A 17,069-nucleotide genomic window follows, 5' to 3' on the forward strand; every position below is an offset into this window, starting at 1 on the left:
AGGAATCTCGAAGTCACAAGAGGATCCCCCTCGGCTTGGATCCACTGTGGTGGCCCAAGGCTGCAGCCCAGGGGCAGTGGAGGTCTCCTCTGCCCCTAAATACTTCTTCTGTACTTCTACTCCGTGCAAGCTCAGCTACGCTGGTAAGGGTGCGGGGCTCCTCAGGTGAGGGGGTGCTTGGCTGTGAGGCAGGAGGCACACAGATCCCAGGGAGGCTGAGAGGAAATCCAGGGTCATCAGAGGTGATGAGGGCTCTGTGGAGGAGCCTGGGCAGGATGGCTGAGCTGTTCCGAGGGCGTGGATGCCAGCTGAGACTGGGGGTGCGGTGAGAATACTGGTAGTACCATGGTGGGGAAGTCAAGGAGCAGGGGCCGGAAAGGTCTGGGCTTGAGGTGGAGGGAAGAGGGACCAGATTAAGCATCTTCAGAGGAAAATGTAGGCTTTGTCTTTGCCTTTGCTTCCAGAGAAGGACAGAGTTCTGCATCATACACCTCCAGCCTGAGAGCAGGACCATCCAGCTCAGGTCCACACAGCTCACACATACATCTGCCCTCCAGGCACAGCCCTTCTCACAGCACACATAAACCCCAAGCACCACAGCCCCATTCCACAAGAAATGCACCACCGATATTACCAAAATCACACTCCTTGTCATACACGCATCCAGCCGCATCCCTCACATACCACAGCCCTCACCACCATACTCCACACCCCTGTATACACACACCGCTCCAGTATCCCCCCCATGCACATGAAAAGCCTACAGATGACACCAGATACACCGCTCCATCCTACGGCCAACAGACACCAAGCTCTCAACATAGCTACGTCATGCAAATGTCCCTCTCTCGTCTACCACACCTGCTCCCTCAGCTTCCGGCACGGCCCATGCATGCTATTATGGTTTTAATTTCCTTTTTCAGCAATGCGGAGATTTCGAGACACTGCCTGGCCTACAGCACCCCTAGCCCAGGTTCAGGAAGAAGGGGAGACCGCTCCCCCATCACACTGTGTCTCCTCCTCACTCTCTTCACCCTGTAAGGACTATCTGCACCCAGACAAAGAGGAAAGGGGCATGAAAATATACTACATGCAGGTACAAGTGAACAAGGGTGTCGCTGTCTCCTGGAAGACAAAGAAACCCTTGGAGTTGCCTGAAAAGCAGCTGACGATAGAAGAAATGACCCTTCCTGAGGATGCGTGCACAGTAGGCACTTGCCCCTCTGATGTGTTCACCGAAAGCCTCCTGTCTGACAGTGAGCCCACTGGGGAGGAGAAAGGGTATGAGGAAATGGCAGAGCCAGGCAGCCCATCAGGGTCACCTGCCGTCGAGGAGACACCCAGGGCCAAGACACCGGACTGGATAGTGACCATGGAGACCGGCTACAAGTGCATGGCCTGCTGCCGGGTCTTCCCCACCTTGGAGATCCTCCAGCAGCACGTGAAGGGCGGCGTCCTGCAGGGCTTCAGCTGCCGTGTCTTTCATCTCAACATGGCCCAGTGGATGGGCAATGTGGAATCCGAGAGCACCCCTGAGGAGGAGGACGAGGAGGAGGAGGAGGAAGAGAAGCAAGAAGAAAAGGAGAATGAGGGAGAGCAGCCCACGGGGGAAGGCCCCAGCCCAAAGAGACCCCGCAGGCAGGGTCTTTTCTCTCCTTTGAGTTCCAAACAGCAACTGAGATTCATGGGACAGAAGATCCTGGAAGACGGTGTGGCCGTCCCTTGGAAGAGGTAAGGCTTGAGGCTGGCAGTCTTCTGAGCCTATGTCACGAGGGCCCAGAGGAGTCTAAGGGAAGGGGCCGCACACATGTGCTGGTTTACCTAATGGCTCTGCAGTTGCATCAAATGGGACACACCCAGCACTAACAAAGGCATTGACCTCTGTTGACGTAAACAAGAAGGTGGAGCCTTTTCCTAGGAGTTTTCTCAGGGTCTGCACGATGGACCTCAACTCTTAGAGGACGTACTGCCAGCAGCTCCTTCTCGGCAGAGAGAGCCAGGAGTGGTCTCAAGAGAGGACAGGGGCCCTTGCAGGACCAGAACTTTGAGGTCTGAGAGCCTTGGGCCTGAGCCGAGATCTCACCCTGACCACTGGACCGAGCCTTCTGTGACAAAGGGGAATATGAAAGAGAGTCACGTGGAAATGAGGTCCCCCGAGATATGGAAATGTTCCAGAAACTTCGTTGCGTGGTAGTTGATCTGGAGCCAAGCTCACTGTGGTGTGTGTGGCTCTGAGCATTAAGGCAATGCTGGAGGGTAACCCTGACCAGCAGAGCTTGGAGTGCTTCTTGTCTCTTCCTGTCCTACCTCATTTGTTTTATCCCTTCCAGGGAGAAGAAAGGACCCTCGGGAGAGTAGCAGACAGAATGCCGTGGTCTGAAGGAGGATGAAGGGACCGGCACTCAGTCTAACATCATATGACAATAGAAGCGTCCTATGCAATAAAGGGCATTTTCCAAACCTTTCCTGGAGCTTTTATTTAAGGACATTTTTCTATCTATGCATCTATCTGTCATCTACATCTGTATCTTTCAAGGTTTGTGAACAAGCTTTCACATAAGCACTAGAGACGTCCGCCAGCATTTTCCAGAAGAGGCCTGCAAATTGCTGGGGACTCCTCACAAATAGGGAACGGCCACAACCCCTGCCACACAGACTATGCGCGTGGCCCTCCTGACGTACTCCCACTCTCTCTCTGAATTTCCCAACGTCTGAGATGAGGGTGCTGGCTGGAGGCAATGATCACGTGCAGGCTGAATCTTCTCCAGATTCTGATTCTCTTCCTGGGCATATCGTCCTCAAGCACAGTCTCCATGTCCCTGGCCACACTGATCTCTCTCCTTCAGTCCTTCCCTCCCTCCCTCTCCTGCCTCCCAGTGCAGAGAATACTTTTTTGCATTTGAGACGACATTTATTTTTGGTTCACAGAATTCTCACCTGTTCTACTGTGGCCTCCGTTGTGAACATTCCAAAGCTGAGACTTTTCTGTTTTTCTCCCTCATTTCTGCTGAGTCTTTACCTTCCTAATGCAATGAACTCAGAGTGCCTAGCTGACTGGATGGGGAAAAAGATCCAGGGAGCAAAGAGAAATAATAAAAGAATATATCAGTTAATTTTTCATAGTGTTATCCAACTACATATTTTTAAAATTTTGGAATAATATTAGGAATCTTCTCTTCATAAAAAACTGAATTATCGGGCTTCCCTGGTGGAGCAGTGGTTAAGAATATGCCTGCGAATGCAGGGGTCATGGGTTTGAGCCCTGTTCTGGGAAGATCCCACGTGCCACGGAGTAACTAAGCCCGCGCGCCACAACTACTGAGCCTGCGCTCTAGAGCCCGTGCCACATCTACCGAGCCCACGTGCCACAACTACGGAAGCCTGCGTGCCTAGAGCCCTTGCTCCGCAACAAGAGAAGCCACTGCAATGAGAAGCCCGTGCACCAGAGCCAAGAGGAGCCCCCGCTCACTGCAACTAGAGAACGCCCGCTAGCAGCAACAAAGACCCAATGCAGCCCCAAATAAATTAATTAATTTTAAAAAATTGAATTAGTTTCAAGGGTACAATGTATAAAAGTACAATAAAAGCCCCCCTTCATAACCCCCCAACCCCACTCTCAAGATGGAATCGATATGCTGTGATACAATTTATAGTCGTAGTACTACTCCTCCTCCCACCACATCCGAAATCCTCTGAGCCCGGTGCAGCAGCTTCCTTTCACAATGCTAGGACCCTCCACAAGACACATGATAATCCCTTTGGACATTTCAAGGAGCGGCACCAAGGGAACAGTACCGGGGAAATGCCACTGACAGCTCAGAATATCCATGGCATTTCTAGAGCCTCGGCACTGCTCTCGCTCTGGGAATGAAGGTCCAAAATGCACATCGGAGAATGTTCATAGTTGTAAACAAGCTCCACCTTTGAAACACAATCTACATAGAACCACATATACAAGCCTGCACGATGGATGAAGCCAAGGTCTCCTCCATGATTTCCCTTCTGACCACCTTATTGTCTCCTCAACCATAAAAGGTGAACTTGAAACTCAGGACCTTGCCTTGTCACCAGAAACATCCAAGCTTGGATCAGTCTTTCTAAGACCAGATACTTGCCCTCTGAACTATTAGAGACTTGTCACATACACACAGGTAGAACAGGATTATTTCTATCTACCTGGGGACCTGGAGTCTTTCACATTGCTCCTGTTAAAACTCTCACAACAGCAAAACTTTACCTACAAAGGGTTCAAGCTATGACACTCCCAACTTCCACAAACCTCCTCAGCTCTTGTGAGTCACATGCAGCCAATTCCAGGAATTGGAAACATGGTTGTGAGGATGAAACTGACTTTGGGGCTCCCCTTGGATATGGTCTTCCAGACTTACCAAAAGGCCATTAAGAGGAAGGTTTACCCCACCTCAGGGAAACCCGAGGCAGTACTTGCAGTCAAGGGCTGGCCATGGCTTCTGAGCTACATCCAAAAAGAACTTCATACTGTACCTGGATCTGCTGAAGCCATTTCTGACTGTCCGAGAGCCAGCATGTACCCCTCCTCAACTGCCTCCATTGTGGATCATCAGTAGGGCTGTCAGATTTAGTACATAAATATACAGGATACCCAGTTAAACTTGAACTTCACATGAATAATAAGTCATTATTTTTAGTATAAGTATAATCTATGAACTATTTGGGGCATACTTATCTTCAAAATGTACTCGTTGTTTTTCAAACATTCATATTTAACTAAACAGCCTATAATTTATCAGTCAACCCTACTCAGCAGAAATGATGGAGGCTCATAGAGATCCAGGAGACGCCTCAGCGCCTCCTCAGCTTTTATTTCTACGTCCTGGACAGCGAGCACGAACCTTCCACTCCGTCATTGGCTAGAATGGATGATATTCTCTGTTTTAGAGCTTTTTTTTACTTGTCATTGTTATTATCTTCCTTATTTTAAAGAGATGTTTATTTTTTCCCAAACTTAATAGCTCATCCAAAAGTATTTCAAAGTTCATTAGACAAGGGAAAAACAACATGGTTCTGAAAAGTGAAGGAAACCGCCTGGTGTTTAGTAAAGAAGTAGTAGGGAGATTGAAAAAGCCAAACTTAATAAGCAGATCTCTCCAAGGGTATTTTCAGAGCTTGATACCCTCCCACACCCTGAAAATATCATTACATCAAGAATGTAGAACTGCTAACCAAATGTAAGGCTCCCATATGATTCTATCAAACTGAGGATGCTTCTTTACTAAGCAGTGAGCACACTTGCTGCCCCAGGGACCTTGGCAGTTGCAACGTAGGGCTCTTCCCTTTGGGATGGAAACAGCAAGTTTTCCTGTGGTCTACACGCTGGCCCCCAAAATACTACACTCCCAATACTTGTCAACTTTAAGTATTTTCCTACATATCTCCATTTTTCTGTTACTATTTGGACTACATCCTAGACTTGACACTACATAAATTGCATTCAAGAAGCTATTTTTAAAAGTTGGTAGGAAACCTTAAATCTATGGCTTGCAGTCCCTGGCTTACATTCATCCAGGTGCGTAAGGGTTTTCAAAAGTAGTCAGGTTAGTTACCCCATATCACAGCCCCACGCTTGTGTCACAGATATAAAAATGGAACATGATATTTAAGGTTTTAGTTGCCAAATCATCAAGCCTCCCAGACAGAGGCAATAGAGCAAAATGATTACAGAGGCATGGATTTTGATTTGCTCCAGCGTATTGGGCAAGTCACTTGGCCTCTGTATTTATTTGTACTTATCTGCACTTATCTGTCACTTGGGGGTCATAATTGTACCTGGTCCATGGGTACGCTGTACAAATGATCTGTAAAGTAGTTACAAGAAACCGACACAGAGTAAGCACTCCACAGACATTGGCTATTAGCTATTGGAAATAGTTCTCCGTGAAACAGATGACTTTATCAGTGGATGACTCGGTGGGAGACAGTGAATCACAGAATCGCAGCATGTTGAAAGTGACCTAGTTCACACTCTTATGTGAAAAAAAGAAAAGTGTGCATGGGTAGAAAATGTCTGAAACTTTACCTAACAAATAGTTCATCCTGATAGCACTGAGGATTAGAATAAATCAGGAAAGGAGGAAAGAAAAACTTGAGTGTAATTCAATTTCTCTATCATTTGTGTTTCTACACTGAGACACTGAATACACTGGAAGTGCAATTTTTTTTTAATGTGGAGGGATAAAGGTTTTCAAGTTTTCCTGATCCATCCGTATTATTATCTCAGAATTGCTGGCAGTTCTTGCCATCTTCGGATCTACACCCATGTGAGTCAGTGGGCCATTCTGGACGGAGGAGATAATAGAGCAGAAGTGAAGTGAGAGGAAAGGAGAGAAAAGATTTTCTCTTTTCTCTTCAAAGAGGAAAGGTCTTTGGAATGGGAACAACTCACAACCAAACTTTGGGGAAAGGATGTGATGGAAAATGAGACAAACATCCTACCCCTGTGATGAGAAGGATTCCCTGGGCTCGATGGAGGGAGGTCACAGGTGGCTGGACAAGGAAACCAACTAGGGAGAAACACACACAAGTGCAGGGCAAACACCCTGAGGCCACTCAGCCTGACTCCATGCAAACATGTGTCCAGCAGACAGCCCTTCACCTGTGGCTCCCCAGCAAGACAGGTAACTCGGGGGTGCCAACTCATTCTGAGTCCATTATGCCTGGCCATTCATAAACCGCTGTCTAACGTGTGAGGAATAAACTCTCAATGTTTATGAGGAAACTGGGGAAGGAGATTGAAAGGTTACTTAAACGGAAAAAAAAGAAGTTCAGGATGGCAGGATGGTAGAGAGACAAGAAAAAGACCTTAAAAGATAGAAAGGATTTGCCAAAGAAGAGAAAGAAAAAGAAATGATTCCAAATGGGTTAACCTGCAGCTAGGAAGTTAAGGAAGATTATTGATGGGTGAAGACTACGGAATAAAGCGAATAAAATTTCTCAGAAGTTGCTGAGAATATGGTAAGAATCATGATTATCAAATTATGAATTGGCTGCAATGGCATTCTAGGGGGACACTAGGAAGGGGAAGCAAATGTTCCTGAGATGACAGTAGCAGGTGGAAAGTTGTTTCAGGGGAAGATCAGTCTTGCAGAGGGTGTATCAGAGGAGGGCAAGTGTGAGCAAGCAAGGAAATACTAAGTGTATATGGTTCCTTCACTGAGTGCACCCAGCCCCGCGGTCAGCCTTGAGAACAAGCAGGACTTCAGGTACTGGAGCTACATTTCAGTCATCAAGACTTGAGAAGACACCCTTAACTCAGGTCTTCTCTTCAAACTCCATCTTTCCTTCTTGACCTTCATTTGGCCTCTTCCCTTACCCTCCAGCTGTGGACTGAGGCCACAGAGCAAGATGGGTCACTAGTGTCCTCCATCCCCTGGCGACTGTGGTTCACATCAGTGGAGTACCAAAGGCAATAACCAAGTAACAGACACAAGAGTGTATGAAGAAGAAGAGATTCTGATAAGGCTTTCTGTGACAGTGTGGGCCAAGTCGGCTCTATATGGCTGGTATCACGTGAATTATGAGCAGCCTTAGGGGAGAAGTTCTCAGAAGGCAGAGCCTGGCTCTCGAGAGGCTCTGCGTGCTCACAGCCCACTCCAAGACCTCAGTTACAGCTTCGGCCCCCAATATCTCTCCCTCTGCCTGCTCACAGTTTTTGAAGTCTTCTTTCCTCCACATTTCTCTTGAGAGGTGGAGGAGGAAGATGAGCTTCAGGCCAGCTCAGACTCCCCTGGGATCCCAGCAGGATGCCTATCATTAACCTCCCACCTTCTAGGAAGCTCCTAAGATCTTCACATTTGGGGCAGTTCTCATTTCAGCTGTGCTTCAAATTGCTGGCTGGAGACGGCCTGTTGGAAGGTGGCTAAAAGCAAGTAGCAATCCTTCGGGCAGCCTGGCCCTTCTCGACTGTCAGACATCTTCAGGGATATTCTAGGAAATATTGTTTGTTCTAGAGAAGGGAGGGAAACAATCCAATTGTCCAATAATGCTTGAATGGAAAATAAATGATGCTATATGCATGTGATCACATAATATCAAACAGTCAAAAATCAAAGACCTAGATCTCTATGGATTCACGTGGATAAATCTTGAAAACATAATATTGATTGAAAGAAAATAAGATAAAGAACGTTAGATTGTGATAACAGGTGTGTAAGTATTTAAATATTTAAATCAATTCAACATATTGCTTCTATATATATAGATGTAAGAAAATAAACTTTATCCAAAGAACACATTATTTACATTTAATATGCTCATTTATCTAGGAGACCCAAAAGAACCCACAGATAAACTAGCAGGAACTAATAACACGGTTCAACAAGGCACACACATACAAGATCAATAAATTTAAAAAAATAAAAAATAAAAAAAAATAAATTTTAAAAATCAATCAGGCTCCTCTACAGTGGCGATAACAAATTAGAAACTGTAAAAGAAAATAAGAAAAAAAGAAGATCTAAAAATTGTCACAAGAGCCATATAAATTATTTAGAGCTAAGCATACGTAGAAGGCAATATAACTAACAAACTGAGTACGAAAGACTGTTGTTACTTAATGAGAACAGACCCTCTTCTTAAGGAGCAGATCAGTAAGTGAGAGTGAATCAAAGAAACACAGCATTTGAAAAGTCAGCTAGTCCAAGCCTCTTGATCGCACATACAGAAGCTGAAGCCCAGATAGGTTGAGTTACTTGCTAAAGGGCCCAATGTCCTGACTCAAGGACTAGCATTTTTCACTCAGTCGCCAGACACAATCAACTGCAGTAACTTGGAAAGAGATGGGGAAAAAATGAAGAAATCAATTATATAGTTCCTCATCTTTAAGTACAGAAATAGCTGTGACAAAATTACACGTATTGAGGGAAAATTGAAGTGCAGAGTTTAAAATGTCAATAATCCACAGGGAAACTGGAGACCATTTAAAATATTCATATTAAATCTCTCTAGAAAAGACATTAAAAGATCTCCAATCAAAATGTGAATTTTATAATAGACATGGTATGATACAATTTATAATAGATATGGTAGGAACCTTTCCCTTTCACGGGAAAGCTTCGGCTGGGAAAAAGGAATTGTTCTTGAAAATGGGGCCTGTGCTACTGCAGACACTGTGCTCAACCTAGGTCCACCGAATGCTCTGATGTCATCACTGAGGTCACAGAATTCCGCTGTGCGCCTGGCAACCTTGCAAACATAACAGCCCTGGTGAGCACTAGGCACTACTGCTGGTTCACCAAGTGGTACAAGTTTTTCAGCCATTTAGGAGACTTGACTATTTTTGTTTGTATTGAATCATTTCAACGGATTGCCCAAGAGCCAAGAAGGGCCAACCTGTAGGGAAGAGGAGGAGTTGGACATCTCTTGAGGCATCTTCTAAGGGAGACTTCTAGTTGGTACGATGGAATGGCGACAAAAGAGGAAACATCTGGAAAATGAAGAGTCCCAGGAAACTGCCGAGAACGGAGGAGGTATGTGGGGTCAACTTGGCTGGGCACATGGGTTTCTGCCAAACTGAAGCTTCTCTAGGAAGCGGGGGACTGAGAACGTGTCACCTGTGAAGCAGGGAGCGAGAGACCTTGTCTCACTGATGCTGCCGTATCTATCTGGAGGGCCCCTGTGTTGTGAGACGGCACAGAATGGCAAGATGCCCCCTGGGAGATGGGAGGTCAGCTCCGCTGGTCTGAGGACTCTCTCCTGGGGCAGCCGGGCCTGGAGCTTTGTCGGACTCACAGCAGGCTGCATCCTGCTTGCACAGACCTAGAGGTGCAGCTTTTCTCAGTCCCCGATTTCTCTCTTATTCTCTTGGATCTTTCCCTGGGGTCATGAGGTGGGGGATGTGAAGGATGCAAGGATGCTGAGAGAGACCCATGAGTTATTTGGCCTCTTTTACCAAAGTGGAAAGGGAAGCCCCATGAGTTGAAGGCCCTGTTGAAAAATATCTTGACAAGTGGAATGCACTTTGAAAGAAGATTTTGTCTAGGGATGGTGTCATATTGAAAGCAAGGAGGATTTATTCCTTCAACAGGAAGAATTTCCCAAAGGAGATCAAGGGAAGGGAAGGGTTTTCCAGAGATTGAGACCACGTGAGCGGGGGTGAGAAATGGCCTCAGGGTCCTGCGGGGAGCTCTGAGAGCCACGGGCCACGTGGTGCCTGCGTGCATTAAATGTAGGCGAGTAGCTTGCCCTGGGAGAGGGGTGGTCACCCCAAAGCTCCAGCTAGAGGCCTCTGCCCCAGATTGGAGCCCAGTAGCTCCTACCAGGCCCAGGGCCCTGGAGACTGTAAGATGGGCCCTGGGAATGGAGCTCTAGACAGCAGGCAGATTTCCAGGCAGTGGCTGGGACAGGCTGGGGAAGGCAATGACTGCCCCTGACCATTCAGAATATTTTGCTCTATGTTCCTGTGTGTGTGTGGGTGTGTGAGAGTGTGTGTGTGTGTGTCTGTGTGTGTGTGTGGTAGTGCAGAGAAGAGCGAGATGAATGGGGTTAGAGTGCTTACCAGATATAACGTCTGCGTGGTAAAGTTCTTGTCACCCTGCCGGGACCTGGCTGACACTCGGTGTACGTAAGAGTGTATACAGAATTCTTGTTAGGGGTGTTTTATGAGACAGTAACTCATACACCCATGTACACTCTGATGCAGCAAAAATATCACACACCCCACATATAACTTCCTTAGTAAACCACACACAGCACATGGAGGTATATACACAGATCCCTCCTGTACTACGTTCTCATACAACCCACCTGTATCACAATCCTCTCCTCCAACACCAAACGCTGGAGATGAGATATGAATATAGACACACACACTATATATATAGGACACACACACACACACACACTATATATATATATATATATATATATATATATATATATATATATATATATATATATATATATGTATCTCCACAACTCTCGCACAAACACAGCTAACTTCAGCCATCGCTAAATACCTCTGTAAGAACCATTCACGTGTCATACACACCACACTTGTAACACATTCTTGAGTAATGCCAGACCCGCTTTGTACAAACCACAGTAAACCACAGTCTCAGTAACCCATGTCAGGATTGCCAGAGAAAATATGGGCTATCCAGTTCAATTTGAATTCCAGATAAAGAACAAGTAATTTTGCAGTATCAGTATGTCCCAAATATTGTATGGGCCATACTTACACTAAAACTAAGTCAGGCCAAATACCGCATGGGAATACTTACACTAAAAAATTATTCTGGGTTTATCTGAAACTGAAATTTAACTGGGTGCCTTGTATTCTTGTTCGCTAAGTCTGGCAACCCTTATATACTTACCACCAGGTGATGTATTATATATTTATTGTAGTTTTGTTTAGTGTGTGTCTTCCCCTACTAGAATGTGCAGCGTTACCAAAGACTACAACAATGGAAGAGTGCCGGATACACAGGAGTAGCTGCTTACTGAATCTTGGTGAATGAATGAATGAACACGCACCATAAATACAAGCCACACCATGTAATGAGGAAAAGTTACATTTCCCAGAATTCCTGAATTGTGAACAGCAAAAATGCACACAAAGGCCACAGACACAGATAGACACGTCTGCACTGTGCTCCCCATGCCAACCCCACACTTACCACAGACTTAACTGATACACATCACTCACTCTTCCCACACACTCACAGTCACCACCGACGCCTACATTACCAACTAGACAGTGAGAGAATAAGTATTGATTGGAATTAAATCCTGGAGGATCCACTGGGAACCACACTCTCAACTGTGTGTATTCACTGCACCTGACACGTGTCACACACTCAGTAAATATTTGTGGACAGAGGACTGATGAACCCACCCTGAGCCTTTCATTCCTCCCTCAGGAATCTCGAAGTCACAAGAGGATCCCCCTCGGCTTGGATCCACTGTGGTGGCCCAAGGCTGCAGCCCAGGGGCAGTGGAGGTCTCCTCTGCCCCTAAATACTTCTTCTGTACTTCTACTCCATGCAAGCTCAGCTACGCTGGTAAGGGTGCGGGGCTCCTCAGGTGAGGGGGTGCTTGGCTGTGAGGCAGGAGGCACACAGATCCCAGGGAGGCTGAGAGGAAATCCAGGGTCATCAGAGGTGATGAGGGCTCTGTGGAGGAGCCTGGGCAGGATGGCTGAGCTGTTCCGAGGGCGTGGATGCCAGCTGAGACTGGGGGTGCGGTGAGAATACTGGTAGTACCATGGTGGGGAAGTCAAGGAGCAGGGGCCGGACAGGTCTGGGCTTGAGGTGGAGGGAAGAGGGACCAGATTAAGCATCTTCAGAGGAAAATGTAGGCTTTGTCTTTGCCTTTGCTTCCAGAGAAGGACAGAGTTCTGCATCATACACCTCCAGCCTGAGAGCAGGACCATCCAGCTCAGGTCCACACAGCTCACACATACATCTGCCCTCCAGGCACAGCCCTTCTCACAGCACACATAAACCCCAAGCACCACAGCCCCATTCCACAAGAAATGCACCACCGATATTACCAAAATCACACTCCTTGTCATACACGCATCCAGCCGCATCCCTCACATACCACAGCCCTCACCACCATACTCCACACCCCTGTATACACACACCACTCCAGTATCCCCCCCACGCACATGAAAAGCCCACAGATGACACCAGATACACCGCTCCATCCTACGGCCAACAGACACCAAGCTCTCGACATAGCTACGTCATGCAAATGTCCCTCTCTCGTCTACCACACCTGCTCCCTCAGCTTCCGGCACGGCCCATGCATGTTATTATGGTTTTAATTTCCTTTTTCAGCAATGCGGAGATTTCGAGACACTGCCTGGCCTACAGCACCCCTAGCCCAGGTTCAGGAAGAAGGGGAGACCGCTCCCCCATCACACTGTGTCTCCTCCTCACTCTCTTCATCCTGTAAGGACTATCTGCACCCAGACAAAGAGGAAAGGGGCATGAAAATATACTACATGCAGGTACAAGTGAACAAGGGTGTCGCTGTCTCCTGGAAGACAAAGAAACCCTTGGAGTTGCCTGAAAAGCAGCTGACGATAGAAGAAATGACCCTTCCTGAGGATGCGTGCACAGTAGGCACTTGCCCCTCTGATGTGTTCACCGAAAGCCTCCTGTCTGACAGTGAGCCCACTGGGGAGGAGAAAGGGTATGAAGAAATGGCAGAGCCAGGCAGCCCATCAGGGTCACCTGCCGTCGAGGAGACACCCAGGGCCAAGACACCGGACTGGATGGTGACCATGGAGATCGGCTACAAGTGCATGGCCTGCTGCCGGGTCTTCCCCACCTTGGAGATCCTCCAGCAGCACGTGAAGGGCGGCGTCCTGCAGGGCTTCAGCTGCCGTGTCTTTCATCTCAACATGGCCCAGTGGATGGGCAATGTGGAATCCGAGAGCACCCCTGAGGAGGAGGACGAGGAGGAGGAGGAGGAAGAGAAGCAAGAAGAAAAGGAGAATGAGGGAGAGCAGCCCACGGGGGAAGGCCCCAGCCCAAAGAGACCCCGCAGGCAGGGTCTTTTCTCTCCTTTGAGTTCCAAACAGCAACTGAGATTCATGGGACAGAAGATCCTGGAAGATTGTGTGGCCGTCCCTTGGAAGAGGTAAGGCTTGAGGCTGGCAGTCTTCTGAGCCTATGTCACGAGGGCCCAGAGGAGTCTAAGGGAAGGGGCCGCACACATGTGCTGGTTTACCTAATGGCTCTGCAGTTGCATCAAATGGGACACACCCAGCACTAACAAAGGCATTGACCTCTGTTGACGTAAACAAGAAGGTGGAGCCTTTTCCTAGGAGTTTTCTCAGGGTCTGCACGATGGACCTCAACTCTTAGAGGATGTACTGCCAGCAGCTCCTTCTCGGCAGAGAGAGCCAGGAGTGGTCTCAAGAGAGGACAGGGGCCCTTGCAGGACCAGAACTTTGAGGTCTGAGAGCCTTGGGCCTGAGCTGAGATCTCACCCTGACCACTGTACCTAGCCTTCTGTGACAAAGGGGAATATGAAAGAGAGTCACGTGGAAATGAGGTCCCCCGAGATATGGAAATGTTCCAGAACCTTCGTTGTGTGGTAGTTGATCTGGAGCCAAGCTCACTGTGGTGTGTGTGGCTCTGAGCATTAAGGCAATGCTGGAGGGTAACCCTGACCAGCAGAGCTTGGAGTGCTTCTTGTCTCTTCCTGTTCTACCTCAGTTGTTTTATCCCTTCCAGGGAGAAGAAAGGACCCTCGGGAGAGTAGCAGACAGAATGCCGTGGTCTGAAGGAGGATGAAGGGACCGGCACTCAGTCTAACATCATATGACAATAGAAGCGTCCTATGCAATAAAGGGCATTTTCCAAACCTTTCCTGGAGCTTTTATTTAAGGACATTTTTCTATCTATGCATCTATCTGTCATCTACATCTGTATCTTTCAAGGTTTGTGAACAAGCTTTCACATAAGCACTAGAGACGTCCGCCAGCATTTTCCAGAAGAGGCCTGCAAATTGCTGGGGACTCCTCACAAATAGGGAACGGCCACAACCCCTGCCACACAGACTATGCGCGTGGCCCTCCTGACGTACTCCCACTCTCTCTCTGAATTTCCCAACGTCTGAGATGAGGGTGCTGGCTGGAGGCAATGATCACGTGCAGGCTGAATCTTCTCCAGATTCTGATTCTCTTCCTGGGCATATCGTCCTCAAGCACAGTCTCCATGTCCCTGGCCACACTGATCTCTCTCCTTCAGTCCTTCCCTCCCTCCCTCTCCTGCCTCCCAGTGCAGAGAATACTTTTTTGCATTTGAGACGACATTTATTTTTGGTTCACAGAATTCTCACCTGTTCTACTGTGGCCTCCGTTGTGAACATTCCAAAGCTGAGACTTTTCTGTTTTTCTCCCTCATTTCTGCTGAGTCTTTACCTTCCTAATGCAATGAACTCAGAGTGCCTAGCTGACTGGATGGGGAAAAAGATCCAGGGAGCAAAGAGAAATAATAAAAGAATATATCAGTTAATTTTTCATAGTGTTATCCAACTACATATTTTTAAAATTTTGGAATAATATTAGGAATCTTCTCTTCATAAAAAACTGAATTATCGGGCTTCCCTGGTGGAGCAGTGGTTAAGAATATGCCTGCGAATGCAGGGGTCATGGGTTTGAGCCCTGTTCTGGGAAGATCCCACGTGCCACGGAGTAACTAAGCCCGCGCACCACAACTACTGAGCCTGCGCTCTAGAGCCCGTGCCACATCTACCGAGCCCACGTGCCACAACTACGGAAGCCTGCGTGCCTAGAGCCCATGCTCCGCAACAAGAGAAGACACTGCAATGAGAAGCCCGTGCACCAGAGCCAAGAGGAGCCCCCGCTCACTGCAACTAGAGAACGCCCGCTAGCAGCAACAAAGACCCAATGCAGCCCCAAATAAATTAATTAATTTTTAAAAATTGAATTAGTTTCAAGGGTACAATGTATAAAAGTACAATAAAAGCCCCCCTTCATAACCCCCCAACCCCACTCTCAAGATGGAATCGATATGCTGTGATACAATTTATAGTCGTAGTACTACTCCTCCTCCCACCACATCCGAAATCCTCTGAGCCAGGTGCAGCAGCTTCCTTTCACAATGCTAGGACCCTCCACAAGACACATGATAATCCCTTTGGACATTTCAAGGAGCGGCACCAAGGGAACAGTACCGGGGAAATGCCACTGACAGCTCAGAATATCCATGGCATTTCTAGAGCCTCGGCACTGCTCTCGCTCTGGGAATGAAGGTCCAAAAAGCACATCGGAGAATGTTCATAGTTGTAAACAAGCTCCACCTTTGAAACACAATCTACATAGAACCACATATACAAGCCTGCACGATGGATGAAGCCAAGGTCTCCTCCATGATTTCCCTTCTGACCACCTTATTGTCTCCTCAACCATAAAAGGTGAACTTGAAACTCAGGACCTTGCCTTGTCACCAGAAACATCCAAGCTTGGATCAGTCTTTCTAAGACCAGATACTTGCTCTCTGAACTATTAGAGACTTGTCACATACACACAGGTAGAACAGGATTATTTCTATCTACCTGGGGACCTGGAGTCTTTCACATTGCTCCTGTTAAAACTCTCACAACAGCAAAACTTTACCTACAAAGGGTTCAAGCTATGACACTCCCAACTTCCACAAACCTCCTCAGCTCTTGTGAGTCACATGCAGCCAATTCCAGGAATTGGAAACATGGTTGTGAGGATGAAACTGACTTTGGGGCTCCCCTTGGATATGGTCTTCCAGACTTACCAAAAGGCCATTAAGAGGAAGGTTTACCCCACCTCAGGGAAACCCGAGGCAGTACTTGCAGTCAAGGGCTGGCCATGGCTTCTGAGCTACATCCAAAAAGAACTTCATACTGTACCTGGATCTGCTGAAGCCATTTCTGACTGTCCGAGAGCCAGCATGTATCCCTCCTCAACTGCCTCCATTGTGGATCATCAGTAGGGCTGTCAGATTTAGTACATAAATATACAGGATACCCAGTTAAACTTGAACTTCACATGAATAATAAGTCATTATTTTTAGTATAAGTATAATCTATGAACTATTTGGGGCATACTTATCTTCAAAATGTACTCGTTGTTTTTCAAACATTCATATTTAACTAAACAGCCTATAATTTATCTGTCAACCCTACTCAGCAGAAATGATGGAGGCTCATAGAGATCCAGGAGACGCCTCAGCGCCTCCTCAGCTTTTCTTTCTACGTCCTGGACAGCGAGCACGAACCTTCCACTCCGTCATTGGCTAGAATGGAGGATATTCTCTGTTTTAGAGCTTTTTTTACTTGTCATTGTTATTATCTTCCTTATTTTATTTTTTTTATTTATTTATTTTTTTTTTTTTTTGCGGTATGTGGGCCTCTCACTGTTGTGGCCTCTCCCGTTGTGGAGCATAGGCTCCGGACGCACAGGCCCAGCGGCCATGGCTCACAGGCCCAGCCGATCCACGGCATGTGGGATCTTCCCAGACCGGGGCACGAACCCATTTCCCCTGCATCGGCAGGCGGACTCTCAACCACTGCGCCACCAAGGA

The 17,069-nt window shown here is 47.3% G+C and overlaps 1 protein-coding gene across 1 annotated transcript in view; it reads left to right on the plus strand.

Annotated features, from left to right (window-relative positions):
• The window catches only part of LOC309816151 (protein FAM170A-like), a gene marked incomplete at both ends in the record, with an annotated part of 167,239 nt that extends 158,437 nt beyond the window's left edge, over positions 1 to 8,802 (plus strand). Inside the window, 2 exons of the mRNA XM_082646808.1 lie at positions 1,439 to 1,613; positions 8,777 to 8,802. Of these exons, the coding sequence (XP_082502934.1) occupies positions 1,439 to 1,613; positions 8,777 to 8,802 (201 nt within the window). The remainder of the gene's footprint in view (positions 1 to 1,438; positions 1,614 to 8,776) is intronic.
• Between the last annotated feature and the right edge of the window lie 8,267 nt (positions 8,803 to 17,069).

Source organism: Mesoplodon mirus (assembly GCF_964341445.2).
Source record: "Mesoplodon mirus genome assembly, contig: SUPER_14_unloc_3, whole genome shotgun sequence".
Classification (NCBI taxonomy): domain Eukaryota; kingdom Metazoa; phylum Chordata; class Mammalia; order Artiodactyla; family Ziphiidae; genus Mesoplodon; species Mesoplodon mirus.